Below are 21,379 nucleotides of genomic sequence, written 5' to 3' on the forward strand. Positions count from 1 at the left end.
CCCTCTACTCATGTCTTAAGTGGGGTTAACTTGGCTAGACCTTAGCTGCGAAATAAAGACATATGATCTTAGCATATTCAGAATGAAATCAAACAGATTTGTGTTCAAGTCTGGTTCTAACCTTGCTCATGCTAAAAGACCTCTCGCGGCCAAGACCCTACAAAAATAACGTCTCTCGGAGCCTTGAAAGAAAGTCCACACGACCTGACCACTTAGCTTCCTCCAGGGCTCTTAAATGCGAACTGCTGGTCAACAATTCATTCTGCTTGGATGCACCCCAGCTAACAGGAGTTGAGCCGGGGCGCGGCTGATATCCGAATCCATATCGCAGACCGACTCTGGCCGTACTTGCACCAAGAGCAAGTCAAAACCCCTTGCCTCTCCACAACAGCGCAGCATTCGACTTACACCAGAAAGCTTTCAGGTTTCAGGCAGTACACCTGGCCTGACCTGGTCCTCTTTTTCAAACAATTTCTCCTCAACATTCTCCCATCCGACACCTTCCAGTACCTAGGTAGCACAGAGCCCCAAAGCCTACGATCCAGCAAGGAGAAGAGACCCTGGGTCCATGTACTTTGTGAACACGCTATCGGACGAACAGAACAGGAAAGACCAGTATTCAAACTGCAAAACCTCCCACACATCCCCATCTCCCCCAGAGCAGTCCAACCTCCGATGATCCCTCCTGACATTGTCCTGCCCACCTCTTACGAACAAAACTCGCTCACTCGACTGACTTGACCTGTCTGTTGAGTTAGAGCTGCATGGTCCCAACTCCTCCAGACCACACTCGCATGTTACCAACCTTTCCTAGTTCCTATCCTTGCCCAACCCAGTTTTTTGCTCGTGACACCTGATCAGATCATCCGGCCCATCTCATCTCATCTTTTGCACCATTGTGCTTTTCACTTGCCCGAACATAATCCCAAACTTTGTCAACTTTCACGACCGCTATCCCAAACTGCCGAAACTCCGACGTGCAAAGCACGCGAGGCAAACATGGACCGACAAAAGCCGTTCGGCCTACAGTGCAGTCTCGCGAGGTTTGCTCGAGATGTTCAGGCAAGTAGAAGCTTTCGAACTCAAACCGTCCATGCAACCCTTTGCTAATGGGGAGCAAAAGATCCGATTCCCAGATGAGCCAAGGAAAGGCCAAATGATTCAAGAGCAGGTCTTGAATCCGGTCGCGAGTGGAAAGAATCCCAGGGATCACTTGGACTTCGTGCGGCTCATCCTACGCGATGCGAAAGAACTTGTGCAAGACTACGAGTTCATAGCTACCAGATTTGGGCGCAGCAAAGAGGAGAATCAGCAGCATCCAGCTTCAAGCCAGGACCCCGAGATCAATGTCCGTCGCAGCTCAGCTTTGTTTGCGCCTCAGGGCACTGGCTCTGGTAGTGCCGTCAAAGGCAGCCCAGCTATTTCCAGAACCACACCGAGTGGTTTCTTTTCGTCCCCCACAAGCTCGCCGGCTCCTCAGAGTTTGGTCCAAAACGTGGGCTTTCCTTCGAGCCGCACGCAAGTGTTCCAAGATGATGGACCCCGAGATGATTATCAGAATCTAGTCGTTCCGTCAGAGGTGAACATCCCTCCAAGACTGAGGAGGCAATCGCCCAAGCAGATGGCGTGTATCTTGACAGAGCACCAGAGGATTGGTCTTACGTATCTGCTGCAACAGGAGAAAGACCCGAGGAAGAAGGGATGCCTTCTTGCAGGTATGTTACAAGCACCATCTCATTTCTAGTGGATATGCTAAAGCCTTCTTCCCAAGACGGCATGGGTCTGGGAAAGACCATACAGGCAATGGCACTGATCGTGGCTCACCCACCCAAAAACCCAAAGTGCAAGACAACGCTCATCGTGGCCCCGCTGGCGCTTCTCAGGCAATGGGAGCAAGAAATCCATACCAAGATCAGGCCCAAGTACGGGCTCAGCACCCTCGTCTTTCACGGTCCCGATATCAAAGACATGACCATTGCGGATGTGCTCAAACACGACGTTGTCCTTTGTACTTATGCCAAGCTGCAGATCGAGTTCAAGAACAAACACGAGCTCAAGAAGCCTATGAAGGTGAAGCTCCTGGCCAACAAGACAAGATTCCACCGCGTTATCTTGGACGAAGCACACAACATCAGGAACCAGAGCACCTACTGTTCCAAGGCCGCAGCAGAGATCAAGTCGGAGTACAAACTTTGTATGACCGGAACCCCATTCATGAACCGAGCCGAGGAGATCTTTCCCCTCATACGGTTCCTGGGGATTGCGCCTTATAACGAGTGGGAGCGCTTCAGCGAGGAGATCGTGAGGCCATTGAGGAAGTGGGACGGGGACGGCAGGGACCAAGCGATGGTCAAGCTGCAAGCCCTCTTCAGGAGTTTCACACTTCGGCGGACTAAAGAGAGCATGCTCGATGGGAAGCCGATCATCGAGCTGCCGCCGCGCACCGACATGCCCTCGTACGTCGAATTCAAATCCGAGCAACGGGAGTTCTACCAGGCACTGGAGGTGCAGCAACAGTTGCAGTTCAACAAGTACCTGCTCAACGGGGCAGTCATGAAGAACTACATGCACATCCTGATACTGCTGTTACGACTGCGCCAGGCCTGCGATCACCCGTTCCTCCTGAAGAACATTGGCATCCCCGATGGAGCGAAGCTCGACGATAAGCAGATGGTGAAATTGGCATGCAAGCTACCTGGACAGGTGTTGCAGAGGCTCAAGAAGCAGAAATGCTTCGTGTGCCCTCTCTGCAACGAGGCGACAGATAACCCTGTCATCGTGGTTCCTTGTGGCCACCATGTCTGTTGTGGCTGTTTCACCGCAAGCGTGGCTGTCGTTGAGACTGAGGGGCTCATGGATCTCATGGATGATCGAGACGATGATGGCAGCGGTCCCAGGAAGAAGGCCCTTGTCCCATGCCCCGGTGAGGGATGTGAGCACAATATCACCCCGACAAACATCGTGTGCTACAACTTTCTTTCTGACGTCCCTGACTCAGCTATTGGTTTCGACGAGGACGACGACGCCGACGACGACCAGAAAGATCGTCCGATCCCCACCGTCGAGCTTCCCCAGGCCCCCCCAGTTGGCGAGTGGGTCCATTATGACAATAACGATGAAGAGGACGACGACGAAGATGATGCTGATGAGAACGGTAACCTTCGAGGATTCGTTGTGGACCATGTCAACGTCAGCGACGATAACGAGGTGGATCTTGACGATGGTGACCAAGACGGAGATAGCAGTGATGAGGATCACGGAGCCGATAGCAAGGGGGGGATGGCCTCATTCGGCAGCCCTGGATTCCTCCAGACCGACGGCGCGTTCGATGACTCCCGCGCCAACCGCAACAGTGTCAAGCCCAAGCGCAAGTCATCCTCCGCCACGCTGGGCGGCAGGATCGACAAGAAGTCGCGAACGGCGGCGGCGTCCTCCTCCGGCAGGCACAACAGGAAGGGCAAAGAGCCCCAGAAAAAGAAGAAGAAGAAGGTGGTGACCATGGCCGACCAGCGACAGGCGGCGCAGCGCAGCAGCATGGCCATGTCGGCGTACAAGGCCCGGCTGCGCAAGGAGTGGATCTCGAGCGCCAAGACGGACGCCATCATGGAGATCCTGGAGCAGATCCGGCCCGGCGGCGAGAAGACGCTCGTCTTCAGCCTGTGGACCTCGTTCCTGGACCTGGTCGAGATCCCCATCGAGCGCGCGGGCGTGCGGTACACGCGGTACGACGGGTCCATGACGCCCGGGGGCCGCGAGGCGGCCGTCAAGTCGTTCATGGAGGACCCGCGCGTCAAGGTGATGCTGGTGTCGCTCACGGCGGGCAACGCGGGGCTGAACCTCACGGCGGCGAGCCAGGTCATCGTCACGGAGCCGTTCTGGAACCCGTACGTCGAGGAGCAGGCCATCGACCGGGCGCACCGGTTCGGGCAGGAGAGGCCCGTCACGGTGCACCGGCTGCTGATCCCGGGGACGGTGGAGGACCGCATCGTCGCGCTGCAGGAGAGCAAGAAGATGCTTGTTAATGCTGCGCTGAGCGAGAAGGGGGCTGCGAAGATCTCCAAGCTCAGTCTTGAGGACCTGCGGAACTTGTTTGGCCTCTGAGTGGTCCCTTCGACGAGGGTGGCGGCGCAGCTGACGACTCACGCTGCCGAATGGGAATGGGAATGGGGAATGGGTTCATTGGTGTCTTTTCTTTTTGGGCGGTGGTTTCAAGAATCGTCTTGAAGACCAATATTTTGGAATCATGGCGACGATACGGGCATCCTCATAGGGGCGGTTGGAGCTCGAAGTCTTCTCTTCATGGCCCTGGGCGCATTGACATACGAAGGTCAATTAGTGGAAGAATTGCATCACGTTGAGCTTTTGACTGGGCGCATTGAGATCAATTCTCGACTATACTCATTATTAGCATCATTTCAGATTGATAGTGGAATTCCCAGCGTTGATTTTACTTGAGCCGTGTGCCAGAACACAGCGCTGGAGACTATCCATTGTGCTAGAAGCCACCAGAGTAGTGGAGTGAGCCTTGTAAGGTGAAGGGCGATCCATCAATTGGTGGCAGTTCTTCTAGGCTCACGCACTTCCACGTATAATTCTGGCCTCGCGGGAAGAGATCGGTGTGAAGATTGTCTCTCTGAGGGCTCCCTCCAAGCTTCCCCATCCACCCAGCTCGCGGCGTAGCCTCGAAATTTCGACGAAGTCGCTTGGTGATGGATGCAGAGTGCATTGTGGATGTCGAAGCTATGTCCACTTGCGACTTGAATGGTGCAGGCTGGAGACGTCGTGGGCTGCGTTCCCTAAGTAACTCCCCGGCACGCCTGTCTGAGTCCACCTCAAGAGACATAGTATTTATATCGAACAAACCATATTAAGATGCTGCTATTTTGTGCAAAGAATAAGTAATAAGGCTTTCAAATAGCCCCTGATGCTGCATTTTTGATCCCAGAATCACCGTACACAAAGCATCATGTCTACCAGAATCCCCCGGAGGCCCAACCGGAAACCAAGTACGAAAAAAGTGAGAGGTGCAAGAAGGAACGGCTGTCAGGTAGCCATCGCCAACATCATGTTGAGCATCTCCAGCGGATCTTGGGCTGCTGGTCTGGTGTGGTCTGGCGAGATGAGGATGTGTGGTGGGTGAGGTGTGCAGGAAATAATGAGACATCTCAATCTCATCATCTGGGGCCGAGATTGGAATCGGCCGGGGGGATGTGAGGTGCAAATGACGGACCTGCGGACGGGCCATTTTAGGCCACAGCAGAGCACTGATTAACCGCCGGTGCAGCCAGTGGCCCAGCAGTCGACAGCAGAGCCAAGCTCGGTGAGGGGTGGATATCGGATGGGCGCTATGGGGACCGAGGGCTGCAGGGTGCGATGGCTGTGGGCTGGGTGGGACAGGCGGGACAGGCGTGGAGATTGGGGGCCATTTGCCAGACAGCCAAAATGCTGACGCCTTCAGCACGTTATCTCAAACTCAATTCGGACGCCATCTCTCACCTTGTGTTACTCTGGCCCTGGGAAGATAAGCCAAGCCTGGGACGGGACGCCATCCCTGATGGGCTTCGTTTCTTGGCGATTGGCAGTTGGCATGAAAGAGGCCAGAGTGGAAAAGATTGGATGGCCCTGATGGCGTGCTGTTTGAAGCTACTGTAACGGACCTGGCTGGCAGGCTGGTAGTGCTGGTCGACAAGAAGAAGAAGAAGCTGGTAACCCCACGCTCAAATGATGACATGTCTGTGGAGCACAGATCGACAAACATGTGGGCATGTGCTTGTCAGGTTTGTGGGTGTTCCACAGTCATGTACAACAGACGCCATGCTGGACCAGAACAGCAGCAACAGGAGAGGTTAGGTAACACAGGCAAACAGGCAGACAGGACTGACAGCTTGGTTGGCTGGCTGCCTTGGAGAAGGAAGGATTCGTGGGTGAAATGGACGTTGTACCTGGTGGCGTGGGGCTTGGCCTAATCGATACATGTTGCAGGGGACCTCTGCCCATCCAGGCACCTCTGATGCCCGTCATCCCATGTCCATGCATGTAATATGCATTTCTCCATTTTCTATGGTACTGGTCCGTCCTCAATTTTTCTATCAGCCAGTTCAGCCCGGCACTATCGCAGCACCCAGGCACCCACACCCACCCACCCACGAAGCCAGGAAGCCAGGGAGGGAGGGAGGGAGGCAAGGAGGGAGGACGGGAGGAAGGAAGGAGAGGGGGGCCATGGCCTGCAGATCCAACCAGTCCAACCAGTGCAGATCCTGCCCGGCCGCCCACTTGTCCAGTCTGCCAGTCTGCCAGTCTCGTGCCCCCCGTCCAGCCATCGTCTGGAAATGATCAAACCGGGCTAGAAGCCAAGTCTCTCTTGCATTCGCCCGCCCTGTGACTGGCCCTGTCCCTCTCGATATGTTTGTCGCGCCGCATTTTAACATTAATTTAACCGCGCCTGCTGCTACCTTTTGGTCTAGTTCCTCCACCACCCTCGTCTTACTCTCTCGGTGACAAGACACGACGACGACTTCGTCTCTCAGCTGCTGACGAGACGAACATGCTGCCGTTCAGGTAACAACGACTGACACAGCCGACGAGGGCAAACAACCTCCCCACGCCGCAAGTTGGCAACCCCTCCCAGACAACCAACCCCGCCACCAACAAGCTCAACACCCGACCGTTGCGTCGGGATCCCGCCCGTCGCAATGGCCACAGCCCTCATGTCATACGCCAACAAGCGATCTAGACTAGTCGCCGCCGTTTCCTTCGCCGTCTTCGTGCTATTTTTCCTCTTCAGGATTGGAGGCGGCTCAGGCGCAGGCCTGTACAGCGAACCAAAACCAGCCAAGGAGGAGCCTCCGCCCAAGCCCGTCTACAGCGGCCCAAGAATCGAACTTTTTGGCCTCAAGGATTTTGGCGCAGAGGTCGAGATTGCCTCCCTCAACATCAGGGTCAAGGAGCAGCACCAACAGCACATCAGTGACACGCCCGTCGCCAAGAACAGGCCCGCTGTCGCAGCAAACCCCGTCTCCGTGAAGCCTAAGCCTGCGCCTCCAACAACGCCCGAGGTCGAGCATTCCCGCCCCGACCACTCGCGACGCCAGGGTTATGGCATCTTCACGCCCTCCCCGCTCCAGCAGCAGCTGCCCATCGCCCTGCCCAAGTTCACATCCCACCGCCTCGACGCCCCGGATTTCAACGAGACTGCCCTGAACACGCCTGTCCCCGGGATCCCGCCCGCCACCACCACTGTCACTATCCCTCCCAAGAAGAAGGACCCCGATGCCTCCAGGATCACCTTCGGCGTCGCCACCCTGCTCAGCCGCATGCCCGAGGCCCTGCAGAACTTCAAGCACTGGGCCGCAAACACAAACGCCCGCTTTGTCGTTGTGCACGAGCCCCAGGACACCGAGGCCCGCCCTGGAGAGCCCTCCCCGGAGGAGATCAAGACCATGTTCCGCGACGCCGGCATCGGACACCTCTTCCTGGTCGAGTCGGCCAAGGGCTGGGGGGAGAGGTACCTGTCGCTGCTCGGGTGGCTGAGCAGCACGGTGGAGAAGCAGACGGACTGGGTCGCTCTGATCGACGACGACACCTTCTTCTTTGACATGAACACCCTCATGGGCATGCTCAAGAAGTACGACCCAGCCGAGGAGTGGTACCTGGGCCGCCTGTCCGAGAACAAGTGGAACATCAACAACGGCGGCTTCTTCGCCATCGGCGGCGCCGGCGTCTTCATGTCACGGCCCCTGATCGAGAAGCTGGGCCCCCACGCCCAGTCGTGCTGGGACGACCGCGGCGACACCCCGACTGGCGCCGACTGGATCGTCGGTGACTGCGTCTACCGCCACACGACCACCAAGCTCAACATCGAGCACGGCCTGTTCCAGCTGGACCTGCACGCCGACGTCACGGGCTTCTACGAGGCGGTCCGCAAGCAGCCCGTCAGCGTGCACCACTGGAAGAGCTGGCACCACCACGACCTGCCCACCATCGCCGCCGTCTCCGAGGTCTGCGGTAAGCCCTGCGTCCTGCAGAACTTCCGCTTCCAGGACGGCTGGCAGATGGCCAACGGTTTCAGCATCGTCCGGTATAGCTACAACGAGACTGAGCTGGCCATGCAGCACCCCGAGGCCATGGAGCACACCTGGAAGAAGACCATCTGGGACATCGAGGACAGCTGGACGCACAGCCTGGACCCGCTGAAGCCCAGGGATGAGGGCAAGGTCCAGTTCCTCGTGGAGAAGAGCGTGCGCGACGAGGCGGCCAGGACGACCACCATGTACTATGTGCGGCGAGACGAGGACGGGATCGGGAGGGGCCTCATCCGCGTGGTGTGGCAGGAAGCGTCGTGATCTGCTCTTGTGCATCCAAAGGGCCCATAATTAGAAGGAGTCGAAGGATTGGATTTCCATGGGAACAAAGGTTAGACAGAGGATAATCTCCCTGCTGTACTACCCGGGAGGAAACGATGCATTTTTGTTTTTTGTTCACTAGCATCACACAAGCATTCCAAAAAATATCGATGAATTATGAGCATCACAACGGAGGCATTCTAGCTCAACAACTAACATTGAAGACATATGGATGCACACCTTGCCAACATGAGTCACACTTGTGAGATACTCAAACGCAGCAATCGCATCATCCTTCCCTGAACCGAACTCCTTCTCGAACATGCACAGCCAAACACCTCGCCATGATGAACCGCCCCAAATCCTCCCGGTTCTGCTTCAGCCCAACCATGGATCATTCCCAAGCACCACCGCGCTCTTGTCCTGTCCCGGTCGCTCGCCAGGCTACCTAGGAAACCCGATAGCCGCGATCGAGGCCGCCCCATAAGTCAGCCGCCGCGGCCAAACTCTGAGGGCTCGATGGTTCCCGCGCCGCCGTTCTCGAAGCCTGTGGTCTTGCTGTTTCAGACAATCTTCATGTTTATCTCCAACCCAGCACAAACTCTGTGCCGTTAAAGAAGAAATTGGTGCTTGGGGTATTGTCCGTAACCCTTCGCCGTAGACAGCAAAAGAAAAGGGGAGGAGTGGCGTAGTCGGGTAGAGCGATGGATGCAAGCGTGGGAAGCCATTTCCCCATCCCCAGCAGAGGCATTCGTACGTGTGCGATTCAAATAGCGAAATGTCCCGACAAACATGGAACGTCAGACGATGAGTCCAATTCCAGCATCGCGGTCGTGAATGTGGATGTGACGACAAATTCGAGATCTTCTCTCCTGGCACTACTTTTTCAGGAAATCGGGTTTTCTCTCACTATTATGGTGGGATCCATCGCCAATTACATGACTGATACCTTCTCTATCTGCACTGTTGCCTCCATGGGAGCACGTGGACTCTCGCTGGTCTTCAACAATTCATCGGTATCTTCACTGCCAGCGACCACTTGCTGTCCTCCCGCATGAGACTGACTATGACCACGCCATTTTGGGTGCTGGAGAAGGGTGGATTGAAAACAGCCGAAACGTTGCTGGGACCCTACTGATTGAGCGCACATCTAGTGTTGCTTGCGAGGTGTATGCTTCTACTCGCCACTTTCATGCAGTCAGGCGGCATCAACAGTATCTCGAATCGATCAAACCATTATGGAGCGGTTGGTTCTTGGCATTGCCACTTCGATAGTCACCCAAAAGAACGACAGATTTATGGGGACTACTGAAGGCCTGGAGTGCTTAATGATGAAGAGTAGTTAGCATCCGAGTATTGAAAATTTCCGTCGAGGCTGGCTTACTGCACGGAGAGCGGTGAGTATTGTACAGCTCATGGGCTTCGACAGAACACAAGCCCAGATGCATTACAAAAGACTAGAAACACTCGCACACTAGGAACCGCGTACAATGTGGTTTAGAAAATTTAGCAATGATCGCTATCTTCCCCTGATGCTTAACCTTACCCAGAGCTTGCTGGACCGATCCATGCCCACCTGAGCAGGTGGTTTCCGAGGCAATGCCGGCGAGCTACATTCACTCGGGTCGTATCGAACAGATTCTCTGCATGATCGCCTCCGTATCCCGGAGCGCAGCAAGTCTAATCCCAGCTCTCATGACCCGACTGTGACGCGAAGCCTGGGTGCAGAGCTCCAGGAGGACGCCAGACAGCTCTCAAGCAAGTGGTGGCTTGTGGGTGATCGAAGCCGCCAAGGACCCGTAGGTCTTGTTCTGGGACACCCCACGGCTATTTGTTGTTACGCAGGTGCTTCATTATACTTTGTTGAACCGAATTCATATTCCATATATGCTACGGTCTTCGTCAGTCAACCACGAGCAAGAATACCCACTCGTTACCTGTGTCAATGCCTCGCCGAAGGGGATTGTCACCCGCTTCAACGCGCCACGCTGCTGCTATGGTTGCTGGACTATAGACTTCATCGCCCTCATGGGCTGCCCTGACATTACTACTGGTCCACCTCGACAGCCATCACCTGGGGACGCAGAACATCTTAGCGCACCGACACCATAGCGATCGTGCTATGATCGAGCAGTTCAAGGACTATATGGAGGAGTTCGACCGCCCGAGTGCGCAAAGTCGGAACCGCTGAGTTCTCACATTGCAGAATGGCTGGCTCGGCTTCTCCTGAGCTTCGCGATTGAAGCCGAGAACTCCAATGATGGAGGGCTGCTTCAGGCCTCGATAGTGGGTTTACTAGAGGTAGATGCCTATGACAAAGGCGATGATTCACATGATGCTGTAATTGTTCAGTTACTATGCTTCGGTGTCCTCAAGATAGTGCGAAGGGGAATAAACAGAGGTGTGCACATGAGAAACAGAAACCTCAGATTGACACTGAAAGTCTAACTGCCCGGGCAGAAGTTCCCGTCGGATCCACGACGCAGCTGGAGGGTGAATGGACTAGTGGTACCGGAACTCTATTACCGACAGCAGCTTCAGACTACTACTCCGCAGAGGACTCAGTACAACCCTGGAGTTCGCCCTACACGATTGCAACAGCAACACTCTACACATCCTTCCAAGGGCTGGTCGACTACCTTAATATAGGTCGCGACTAGCGACAATGGGCGTTTCAAGATGTATACTGGGCGGTTTTTGAGAATTTTACAAGACACACAGGATTGGATTCGATGTGGTGACGGCGGGGACGCGGCAAAGTCTGGGCTACGATCGGCCATTACGGTTCAAGTGCAGGCTTAGTATGTTCGCTATCGGAGGCAGGCGAAATACATATGTAGGCCGCGGGCAACGACTAAGCGCAAACTATTCCAGTGAGACATCATTGATGTAGTTAATGTAGTCCTCCGTTGAGAAAAGTCCATTTGGATGCGGATTAAGAACGAAACCACCAGGCACCCCAAGACTCTGCCCAGTCTTGAGGCAGCCGGCTCTGGTAGGAGAAGCATTATTCCCCAATTGGAGAAGAGTTTTTCACTTTTAACGTGTGATGCTTCTGAACTCGTGTTTGCCGGTTTTCAGTGCCCCTCCTTCTCCAAACCTACACAGGTGTCTTGCTCCCGCCCCGCGGTCCACCGGCGCTGCCCAGGTGACGAATGGAAGCGCCTACGAAGAATCACATCAATACATTTGCAAGAAATTCAGGCGACAGTGGCTCACATATATAGTTAATTTCCACCATAACCTCGCACTATTTATCCATTCCATATTAGTTTACCAATCTCGAGGGGTCCTTCTCCTGGAAGAGTCCATACCTACCTAGGGGTAGAAATCTGGTGTACCGCCCGGCACGTACGTCAAACGCGGGGCACAGTCAAGCAGGTCGAGAGACATTAGAGAGCGTCTGATATCTCTCCACAGTTGTACGTTAAGGACTATTGAAAGGTATTCATGGCTCCCGAAGGCGACGAGACAATGCTAGCAGCGGTCGTCGAACAATTCGGCCAGCCATACACCCTGAAGCGTATCCCACGGCCGGCCGAGCCACAAGGCCATGACCTGCTCATAAAGGTCCAGGCAGCCTCATACTGCCACACGGACGCAGTCTTTGCCGCGGGCGGAATGTTTCAGGACCTGCCTCGCGTCGGCTGCCACGAGTTCGCGGGCGAGGTAGTCGCCACCGGCCCCGACGCAGCGGACTCGGGACTTGAAGTCGGCACGCGCGTGGGCGTCCCGGGGAGGGCATACCACCCTTGCGGCTCCTGTTACGAGTGTACGCACCCTGGCAAAGACAAGCCGGGCTACTCGCCATACTGCCCCAAGGCCTTCAACCTCGGGCTCACCCGCGACGGAGGATTTCAGGAGTACTGCCTCGTCGACAGCCGACAGGTTGCCCCCTTGCCCGACGGCCTGACTGCCGTCCATGCCGCGCCGCTGATGTGTGCCGGGATCACCATCTGGTCTGCCCTGCAGCACGAGAAGGTCCGCGATGCTCGCAAGGTGGCCATCCTGGGCGCCGGCGGGGGTCTCGGTCATCTGGGCGTGCAGTTTGCGGCGCATCTTGGCAAGGAAGTCCTCGCGGTGGAGGCCAACGACGCCGCGCTTGCGTTGCTCGAACGCCTCAAGAACAGACTCGGTCCCGCAGGGGCATCTGTGCATATTGTTGACGGACGCAAGGATTCTGTGAAGGAAATGCAGATGCTGGTGCAGGGTGAAGTCGGACCTGGAACACCCGAGGGAGAGGTTGGCCTCGATGCGGCGATCATGTTGCCGGAGTCCCAGGCGGCCTTTGACCAGGGCATGGCTTTATTGAGGAACCACGGCACCATGGTGGTTGTGAGTTTCCCCAAGAAGAAGCTTGAGGTCAGCGCGGCCGACCTTGTCTTTCGCGATATCAGTCTGGTTGGCAGTCTCGTCGGGAGGAATCACCAGATACGAGAGATGTTGCAATTCGCACGAAAGTACGAGGTGCAGGCCGAGGTGCAGGCATACAAACTCGGAGACCTCAATCAGCTTGTGCAAGACTCCCATAAGGGAGGGGCGGGGAAATTGGTTGTGGACATGAACTTGTAGTGGTTTAGCTGGCTTCACTGGTATTCTGTTTAGATTAATAGTGCGCGACAACACGAGATTGATACTGAATTTTCAGAAACCACAGGCTTTTAATTACTACCAATTGCGTTCTTTCAAAGCCTACAACATTGAAAGTGAGCACTTTCGATGATGATGGCCCCATAGTATAGAGTTTGGAGTCACCTGAGTGTAGGTGATGAAAGTATAAATTGACCAAGCGCATGCGAGGTAACCGATGGAATATTGGTCACCAAAGCTTCTTTTGAAGTCAAATTTTCAACCTTCAATACATATGGCCCTACACAATCCAATGGCGACGGTATTATAATTCGAAAAGGAGACACGTCAGAAATTTGTTGAAAACCTACACTCGGTCCAAGCCCAGAATACAGACCACAAAGGGGAATATTTCATGCTGCGTGACCTTTGACGTACACACGCAGCCGGCGCTGGAGTCTATCTACCTAGGTATCCTCACGCAGGGGCACAAGATGCCCACGCCCGGGACTGTAATCGGTGTAAGGAAGCTCGTTGAGAAATCCCCACTTCGCCCTTTCGTCGTAATCTTTATCCTTCCAATCATTTATGTCGCTGGTAGGATCAGAGTTATACAATGGTAGCACATCAAAAAGAGCCCCGTCATGGGCCAGGCATACGAAGACATGAGGATTCGCGTCAAACAATAGCACCAGCTCTGCTGTCTTCTGAGCAGCGGCGGCAAAAGAGTAAGCGCTACCAGGAGCAGTCGAGATATTGTAGAAGGGTTGCGTCCGAGTCTTGACATCCCCTTGGCTGGCAGCCGGGTGGTGCGCCGTGAAGACTGAACAGGGGCACGGTTTGGGGCGAAGGGCGTCCACCTGCTCGGGTGGGATGATTGATGGTAGCGGGTTATAAAGAGAAGGACGGATCATGCCTGCGAAGTGACAGCAGTCTGCGCCCATGAAAATGAAAGTGTCTGGAGTCGTGCGGGCAAAGCCACAGATGTGCCCTACGGCGTGCTACCAGCTTGTCAGAGTGAGCTGCAGACTGAAGAGGATACGTGTACGAACCCCAGGTACATCCAGAAGGTAGAATGAGCCGTCGGCAAAATAGTCGTGACCTCGGAATCCACCAATGTTCAGCGGAAATTCCGGCTCATGGATTCTGTGTCCTCTTGATTCAAGAACAATGCCTTCAGTATGGCATACATCAAACGACGGCAATCGCACTGGCTTGTCTTACTCGAGGTCACTGGCGAGGACACAGCTCTCAGGTCTGGTAGGCCAACCCGGAGCGAAATTCTCAACAAACCCGGGTCCCACGACGATATCAGTCGAGCCAGGGAACTTTGAGCCATCACCGATGTGGTCCCAGTGCCAATGGCTCCAGATGACGGCCTCTAATCTCAGCGCAGAGTAATCAGTGACAAAGTTGACCAAACGTCATCGCTTACGCGGACGGGCTGATCATACTAAGCTTGGTCAACTCAAGGCCAGAAGCCACGAGAATCTCTTCAACATTATACTCGACCTCCATGCCAGGTGCACAAGCCTTGATCATCTCTTGGGTTTTGGGCGAACCATTCCAGAAGTCTTTGCGGGAGCCGGCGTCGAAGAGCACACGTTGCGTGCCTGAGGGACCCTCGTGCTCAACCAAGAAGGCTAATGTCCTGAAGTTGAGCGTCTCATGGCCTTTCAAGACTGGCTGGACAAAGGCGGCAGAGGAGCAGACCATGCGTGTCGTCGTATCGATAGCTCGCACACGGACTGTGTTGCTCGACACGGGGAGGTCGAGTTCAGGCGCCCGTTCCGGGCTGATTGTCGATGTAGACATGCTCGCTCATGCGCGGAATTCCACGTTCTTTCCGAGCAAAGAAGGTCTTGTGTTCAGGAGAACGACTCATAATCCTGAGACGAGACGATAAGAGGAGCAGATATGCATGTGCACGAAGGCAACCCCCGGCAACCTGGAAACTCAAAATGCCCAACCTCCCCGCATCATAGCTGCATAGGTTGTCCTACCACAGCTGTGATGCCATTGATAAGCACTGCCAGTGGAGCACGCCTAGGTACCCAGGCAAGCCAGGCAGGTATCAAGGAAGAATCATGTGGGATCTGAGGCCATGCAGCCAATGTGGATGCATATGTGTATGCGGATCCGGTGTAAAATAGGTTTTCGGTATTGCCGAGTACTTTGCCGATCTATTTAGACTCGAGGCACCCTACTTGGTATCACATGAGGTTGGGTTTCCCAGAGGGCTCTAGATTTATCCACCTGGGCACTGATAAACTCACTGCAACAGTAGCTTCGGATACTACCTCGATCCTGTCAAATAACAGTATGTTGCCAGACGGGTGGGGTGGGGTATTGCGGGAGAGGGCCTGGATCCAATGTTTAGATTTGTGCACCTTTGGAAGCGTGAAGATGGCCTGGGCTGCCTGGATGTATGGATGCTGATGTGGGTTAATAAGACTCGGAAGCTTAGACTAGTAGCTCGAGGAGACATCGGGAAGAAGGGCGGCAAGGTTGCATTGGCAGGGGCAGCGGGAGAACGGACCGTTGCGTGGTACGGAGGTACAGTTACCATACAGTATTACATAAGGAAGCCAAGCGTCACCGGTTCCGCGAGTCAATATCGCGATGCGAAAGTTCTTGGCCACTCTCGCTTTTCCACTCCAAGTTCAGCCCTCACCAAACATCGCCAGACACTCAGCCGTTCGAACACGCCAACGATGGCGCCTGGCCGTGCCACTCTCTCGCAGACGGGCCCCCAAAATGATTGCCGAAGAGGATCTTGCGCGTGTGAGGGAGCACATCGCCCGCGCGGTGGCCGAGCGCATTGTGGAGGCGACGGGGATTGATTGGGCAGCGATCAAACAGCTCGAGAAGCCCATACTGCGTCTTCAGGCCTGTCTCCAGGATGGCTCGAAACATGCAGCCAACCAGTGCATACCCGGGCCCATCATCGCCGTTAGTGCAGCAGATCTTGTTTCCCGCCTCACCCCGCCTCACCCCGCCTCGCCGGATCGTGGCTGACTCTGTGTGAGTGTAGCATCTCATAGACCTGTCAGGGATTGTGCACCCGAGTCGGGCGTCCTCCGAGGGCCCTGAACTCGAGAGGCTCCCCGTTGGCAGCGGTGGCAGCAATGGCAGCACTGGCAACAGCAACAGCAACAGCCTCCTTCAGGTCCAACAGAGACATGCCGGCACCAAACAGCCATCAACAGCATCCACCCCGGCTCCTATCATCCTGCCAGATGCTACAAGGATCACGCCGCCCGATTCCGAAGAGGGATCTAGTGCCGGTGCCACGCCCACATGCTCCGACGAGGTTGCCGAAGCTTCGGCTGGTAGGAGTCGAAGACCGCTCGGTGGGCTCAGGCCGGCACGCAGGGAGCAGAGTGCGGTCGATCTCGAGGACGAGCCCAGCAGCCAGAGGCAGATATCAACTGGCGACAAGTTCCCCAAGCGCCGGAAACAGCAGCCCACCGGCCACGTCCTGCAGCCGTCCACCCTCGATAAGCTCATCCGTGGCATTTGGGAACAGCTCCACGGCAGCCTCAGCCTCGACCCTCAGAACCTGCTCGACCAGGTCCAGCTCCGGCCGGTAGAGGCGGCACCCTCACCCTTCGACGAGGTGAACTCAAAACTGGGCCTTGTGCTGCAGCCAGGTGGCCAGGGAAGCATTGTCCAGGACAGCGTGTATGACAGCAGCCGGTCTTTCAAGCGCAGCAACGTGTTCTGCAGCCAGGTGACGCAGGCGAGCCGTGCGTGCCGATCCCTAGAGGTCATTGTTCAGGCCCGTTGGGTTGAGCACTTTGATGCGTACGTCGACAGTCTGGCGGCGAATAACACGCTCACGCCTCGGAGTCGCTTCAACAAGGCCGCCCTCATGGAGGCCTGCACAGACTTTGGGTGGTCTGAGAAGGAACTACGGAACAAGATGTCAATCTGGCGCGGCTACAATGAGATCAAACAAGCCGGTGGCTGGGCATCACTCGTCTTTGCGGGCATGGGCATCTACAGGTTCTGCAAGTACCGGATCGGATTCGACAAGGACAGCATGCAGCGCCTGCGCAACCTCAAGCCTGCCATCGAGGTTACAGCAGACACGCTGCACCCAAACTGGAGGCAACTGCTCACCGCGATAGGCGAGCCCTCTAAGCAGATATACCGGGGCCATCCCCACGACTATGTCATCTCCCTGGATGGCTCTTCACCCGTCCCACTTCGATCAACGTATCTGCAATGGGATCCGGACTTTTCATACCAGCACCTTGACGAGCCCGTCATTGACGAGGTCGCCTGGGGCTGCGACGACCCGCGGTGGACGCCGCCGACCACGAGCATCAGCGGCGAGCCATCCGCACTGCCACTCTGCGACACGTGCGGCAAGGAGCAGTCCGACGACCCAAAGCTGAACTCGTGCTTTTGCTTCCCGACCCTCTTCGGCGCAGCAAAGCCCCTCCCTACCCCGGTGCTCATCTTCCGCACCCCCGATGGCCGGAACAACGGCCTCATGGCGCTCTGCGCCTTCGAGCGCGGCGCCCCCGTCGGCGAGTTTGTCGGGCTCGTGACAAAGGGCCTATCCGACGTCGACGTCATGGAGAGCGCGGTGTCGGCCGGTGCTGCCAAGTACCAGATCTGGCAGGGCCGGCAGGGCAACTTCACGCGCTTCGTCAACCACAGCTGCAAGGCTAACGCGCAGTACCAGCGCTTCACGTGGCTGGGCACGCAGCGCATCATTCTCGTCAGCAAGGGCATAGAAGCTGGCACCGAGATCAGTGTCGACTACAGCGACAAGTACTGGAGGGGCCTGGACAAGAAGTGCTTGTGTGGGGAGAGCTGCTGCCGGTACCGCAGGGACGGGATTGATGTGGGCTCGTGAATGAATGAATGAATGACTTGGCATATCACGTGGAGTCTCGGAGTTTGGTCAAATAATTCCAACAAAAGGTATTTCCATGAAATTTACGCGTCAGGGTATATCGTAACAGCAAAATAAGTACAGGATAGTAAGTCCAGCGTCTATCATAACCCCCGGCTTTCCTGGTAAGGACAAAAGCTCACATCGCAGTAGGGCCCCGTTAGATCGGGCTGACCTCATCCGGGTTCCCCCTCCTCGGCTCGCGGCTCGGCGGGTCCTCGTGCGGTGTCATCGTCTTCCACGTCCCGCTCTCCCTGTCATAGCTGTCGCCCACCGAGCTTGTCCACGACGCCCCGCTGGTCCTCCTCGTGTTCCCCGTCAGGGACCTCGACACCCCGTGGCCCTTGGGGGCAGGCTGCAGCGGGGGCGGGTAGAGCGCCGTCTGGGGCACAAAGGTCGACCTGACGCTGTCGTTTACCGAGTCGTCGCCCGTGGCCCAGCTCCGCGCGCTCAGTGGCTGGCCTGGTGTCTGGGGGCCCGGGGCGACGAGATACGTCGCGGTTGTTGGTGTTGGTGCCACCGATGGGGTGACGCCGTTGTAGCTTGGTGATGGGGGAACCGGCATCCGTGCGGACATGGGAGTGCTGGGTGCCGTCAATGGGTTACTGTTGAGTGGGTTTGCGCCGCCGCCGGGGAGCCACCGCTGAGTGCGCAGCCAGCCGGCCACGGAGTTCCGTGAGCCGGTCTGGGCTACTGTCTGTGGGCTGGCAGGCGCTGGCATGTGAGTTTCGGGCCGGCTGGTGTTTGTCGAGCCATAGCCGGGGTTGGCGGTGCCGTCCTCCGCGGCATACACTGCCTTCCAGCATTCATCCATGAGCATGGAGTTGGACCTCTGCCTCTGGTGGTTGTAGGCTGTGACCTCCGAGATGACCGGGGACTTGAGGGCCTCCCCGTATGGTGGTGGGGCGAGGCCATTTGGTGCGCTGATGTTTCCGAAGAAGGGAGCATTTATCCTCTGCTCGTTCAGCAGATTCAACTTCTTGGCGCGGCGGCGCCGGTAGATGACGAACAGCGTGATGCTGAGGACCAGCGCAACCAGGACTGGGCGACGATGTTAGTGGTGGCTCATGATCAGGAGCAAGGCATATATCAATATGACGACGCAGTGCACGTACCGAGTATCTGCAGGACCAGAGCTGTGGAAATAGGGGATGTGGTTGATGATTCCCGTCTTGCCGGGGCGGGATGCGCCGGTGCCTCCGACGTGCTCACACTTCGCCTCCGAACGGCAAATCCATTCCGTTCTGTGATCCAGGATTCCACCGAGTCCAGCATGTTGTCGAGTGGCTGGCGCTTGCGGAGCGGTGCCCGCGGTGGTTGGCCGGGTATTGTGACCATTATGACTAGTACCGGTACTGCGGTGACACTCTTCTGGTGGTGGCGACTGTCTCGGAAGTGTTCGTGATCCGGGGAGTGGTCCCAAGAAAGAAGAGGTGAGGAAAAGCAAGCGTGAGCACGAGCGGGAGCAAACTAATACATATTTCTACACCGCGGCCAGCCCTAAACCTGTGCCGTGAGCACGGATGGACGTGCAGGGCTACCGGCTGCCGACCGAACTCGTCTACATGAGCACATGAACCAGCGAGCTATTTTCCCATGTCATCGCCTTGGTGCGATGCTAGGTTTCCTGTCAGTCCGGTTAGGGCACCCCACATGCCATGCCCAAGTTTATCGATCGGCAGGGGCAGGGGCAGGGGTGCCCATGGGCCGTCTAAATGAATGCAGGAGGGCGTTCCCCCGCCCAGCTGCCGCATTGGGATGACGGAGGGCCTTGCGGCTCGGAGTATGGATGTTAATGTCAGACGGACGTGCCTGCTGCTCGCTCATCAATCAAGGTTGCGCCGAGGTCTGACTGATGTCACGATTAGACTTCTGCTGTTCTTCCTCTCGAACTCACGGTCGGATATAGATAGACCTCCGCTCTAGCCTATAGGCCGGCGCGAATGGATGCCCAGGTGTTGCTCAATGCAGACGACGCCCGCACACAGCACGGGCACACAAATGGTCGGATGAGCATCCCATTTGCTGCATCCCGCCAGCCCGCACCATCGCTCCTAGGGCACGACTGGTGTGGTTGGTGATGGGAACCACTAAACAAGGCCGTTTGGTCCCCGAGGAAAACATAGAACATTGTTCCTATGCGTTTCTATTTCTCCCCTCGGCGCATGCACCGGGTCCCACGCCTCGCAGGACCTCACAGAGCAGGGGACACCGGCCGGCACCGAGTGTACCTAGGTAGGCCATCGTTTTGGGCGAGGAAGGGAGACGGTAAATCCGACAGGGGAGCCCGAAGAGGAATGGGGGCACAGTTTCTCCCGCCTAGTGCCTAGCCACACGCAGCCCCGACGGATATAGACACGCAGGCATACAAATATAGCGACAGGGAAAAGCCACGCCCGCGAGCTGGGACGAGGGCCACGAGTTGCGCGCCGTCGATCCGCTGAGTCGGTCGTCAGCGCCCACGAGGAAGGTTGGGGGATAAGGTTTCAGAACACGACTTGGCGGGGCATGGATTGACGAGCCTTACGCACGCACTCACGGCACCACGAGGCCCTAAGCCCAGCAAGGGTACGCGCCTTCGGTCTCGTTACCTCTTTTTAGCCGCAGTAGCCCGCTCCTCTTTTTCTTTTTGAGCCGCAATCTACGAGGAACAGAGCCTCAATCAGGTTAATTACGGTCCAGCCTTAGCCGTGGGCGGGCATCAACCAGCTAGCCTAGCGGGTGTGCCTTGTGCGCGTTCTTCCCCCTTCTCCAGCTCCACATTCAGCGCCTCCTTCCCTGACGGGTTGTTTTGTTGCACACATCAATGCCAGGACCGGCACGATCGGCCATTCCTCTTCCTCCACACACCCCTGGGAGCGTTTTGCCTGTTGCTGGGAGGGTGGAAGATCGGCCGGTGGATGGTGGTCCTCCACTCGAAACGCAGTTCGGACGCCGCTAGCAGATATATTCGCACCACTCAGAGCACGCGGGCGCTCCAGATTTGTTTTGAAACATCGCCCTGTTGGCCGATGTTCCAAAGAGATGACGTGTGTCTCGGGACAACTCCTCCTTCGATATCCTCGGTGTTATTTCCCCCAAGCCTGTTGGTCAATTGGGGGAGCTTCCACCCAGACCATCAGATTGATCTGGACAGCCGTGACCAGGATGTCACATGTGCACAAAACATCAGTCCAATTAATAAACCATGCTGCCTTCCATAGTGCTTGTCCTATGAGGGATGCGAGAGACCCTGTGTTCATCCACCTCGCTGTCCGAGCGGGTATACGCCGGTCGGTGTGCGAGGACCACGAGCTCGAAAGATGCCAGTGATTCGCCGTACCCCAAATGAAATTCGTCCAATCCAGAGGGCCGTTCGTGACCGTGGTAGGAAGTGGCATCTTCTAATAAACCAACGTGCGCCCCAGCCAATAACGCCGGAGAAACGAATCGCCATTGGTCATGACCCCTCCTTTGAACCAACCTTTCTATAACCACCACCTTTCTTGGCACTATAATGTCTACTGCGTGGTCGCATGGACGGTCGCAGACCTGACAGACTGGAAATAGCCCCGGCACC

At 56.2% G+C, this 21,379-nt stretch overlaps 6 protein-coding genes across 6 annotated transcripts; 4 read left to right on the forward strand and 2 right to left on the reverse strand.

Annotated features, from left to right (window-relative positions):
- Nucleotides 1-999: 999 nt before the first annotated feature.
- Nucleotides 1,000-4,101, forward strand: KVR01_007016 (uncharacterized protein; the record flags this gene model as incomplete). Its single annotated transcript, XM_044788623.1, has 3 exons — nt 1,000-1,062; nt 1,172-1,715; nt 1,772-4,101. The coding sequence occupies 3 exons, from the start codon at nt 1,000-1,002 to the stop codon at nt 4,099-4,101; spliced, it is 2,937 nt and encodes a 978-aa protein (XP_044644447.1).
- A 2,099-nt stretch (nt 4,102-6,200) lies between these two features.
- KVR01_007006 (uncharacterized protein) lies at nt 6,201-8,537 on the forward strand. Its single transcript, XM_044792939.1, has one exon. The coding sequence runs from the start codon at nt 6,693-6,695 to the stop codon at nt 8,340-8,342; it is 1,650 nt and encodes a 549-aa protein (XP_044644437.1). The 5' UTR covers nt 6,201-6,692; the 3' UTR covers nt 8,343-8,537.
- A 2,917-nt stretch (nt 8,538-11,454) lies between these two features.
- KVR01_006566 (uncharacterized protein) lies at nt 11,455-12,983 on the forward strand. The gene has a single exon (XM_044783129.1). It carries the CDS (start codon nt 11,793-11,795, stop codon nt 12,912-12,914), a length of 1,122 nt encoding a protein of 373 aa, XP_044643997.1. The 5' UTR covers nt 11,455-11,792; the 3' UTR covers nt 12,915-12,983.
- A 395-nt stretch (nt 12,984-13,378) lies between these two features.
- On the reverse strand, nt 13,379-14,726 carry KVR01_006653 (uncharacterized protein; the record flags this gene model as incomplete). The annotated part of the gene is made up of 4 exons (XM_044784072.1): nt 13,379-13,912; nt 13,964-14,066; nt 14,136-14,292; nt 14,366-14,726. The coding sequence occupies 4 exons, from the start codon at nt 14,724-14,726 to the stop codon at nt 13,379-13,381; spliced, it is 1,155 nt and encodes a 384-aa protein (XP_044644084.1).
- Nucleotides 14,727-15,584: 858 nt separating this feature from the next.
- KVR01_006994 (uncharacterized protein) lies at nt 15,585-19,871 on the forward strand. Its single transcript, XM_044793091.1, has 3 exons — nt 15,585-15,863; nt 15,946-17,908; nt 17,974-19,871. The coding sequence occupies exons 1-2, from the start codon at nt 15,669-15,671 to the stop codon at nt 17,779-17,781; spliced, it is 2,031 nt and encodes a 676-aa protein (XP_044644425.1). The 5' UTR covers nt 15,585-15,668; the 3' UTR covers nt 17,782-17,908; nt 17,974-19,871.
- On the reverse strand, nt 17,981-19,158 carry KVR01_007089 (uncharacterized protein; the record flags this gene model as incomplete). Its single annotated transcript, XM_044784226.1, has 2 exons — nt 17,981-18,861; nt 18,936-19,158. The coding sequence occupies 2 exons, from the start codon at nt 19,156-19,158 to the stop codon at nt 17,981-17,983; spliced, it is 1,104 nt and encodes a 367-aa protein (XP_044644520.1).
- Nucleotides 19,872-21,379: the final 1,508 nt, after the last annotated feature.

The sequence above is a fragment of the Diaporthe batatas genome (assembly GCF_019321695.1).
Source record: "Diaporthe batatas strain CRI 302-4 chromosome Unknown Contig00007, whole genome shotgun sequence".
Classification (NCBI taxonomy): domain Eukaryota; kingdom Fungi; phylum Ascomycota; class Sordariomycetes; order Diaporthales; family Diaporthaceae; genus Diaporthe; species Diaporthe batatas.

Excerpts from the sequence above, each read along its gene's own strand:
- KVR01_007006 (XM_044792939.1), top strand. The coding sequence starts at position 6,693 with ATGGCCACAGCCCTCATGTCATACGCCAACAAGCGATCTAGACTAGTC.
- KVR01_006566 (XM_044783129.1), top strand. The coding sequence starts at position 11,793 with ATGGCTCCCGAAGGCGACGAGACAATGCTAGCAGCGGTCGTCGAACAA.
- KVR01_006994 (XM_044793091.1), top strand. The coding sequence starts at position 15,669 with ATGATTGCCGAAGAGGATCTTGCGCGTGTGAGGGAGCACATCGCCCGC. Across the intron at positions 15,864-15,945 it reads TACCCGGGCCCATCATCGCC|CATCTCATAGACCTGTCAGG; the intron begins GTTAGTGCAGCA and ends GTGTGAGTGTAG.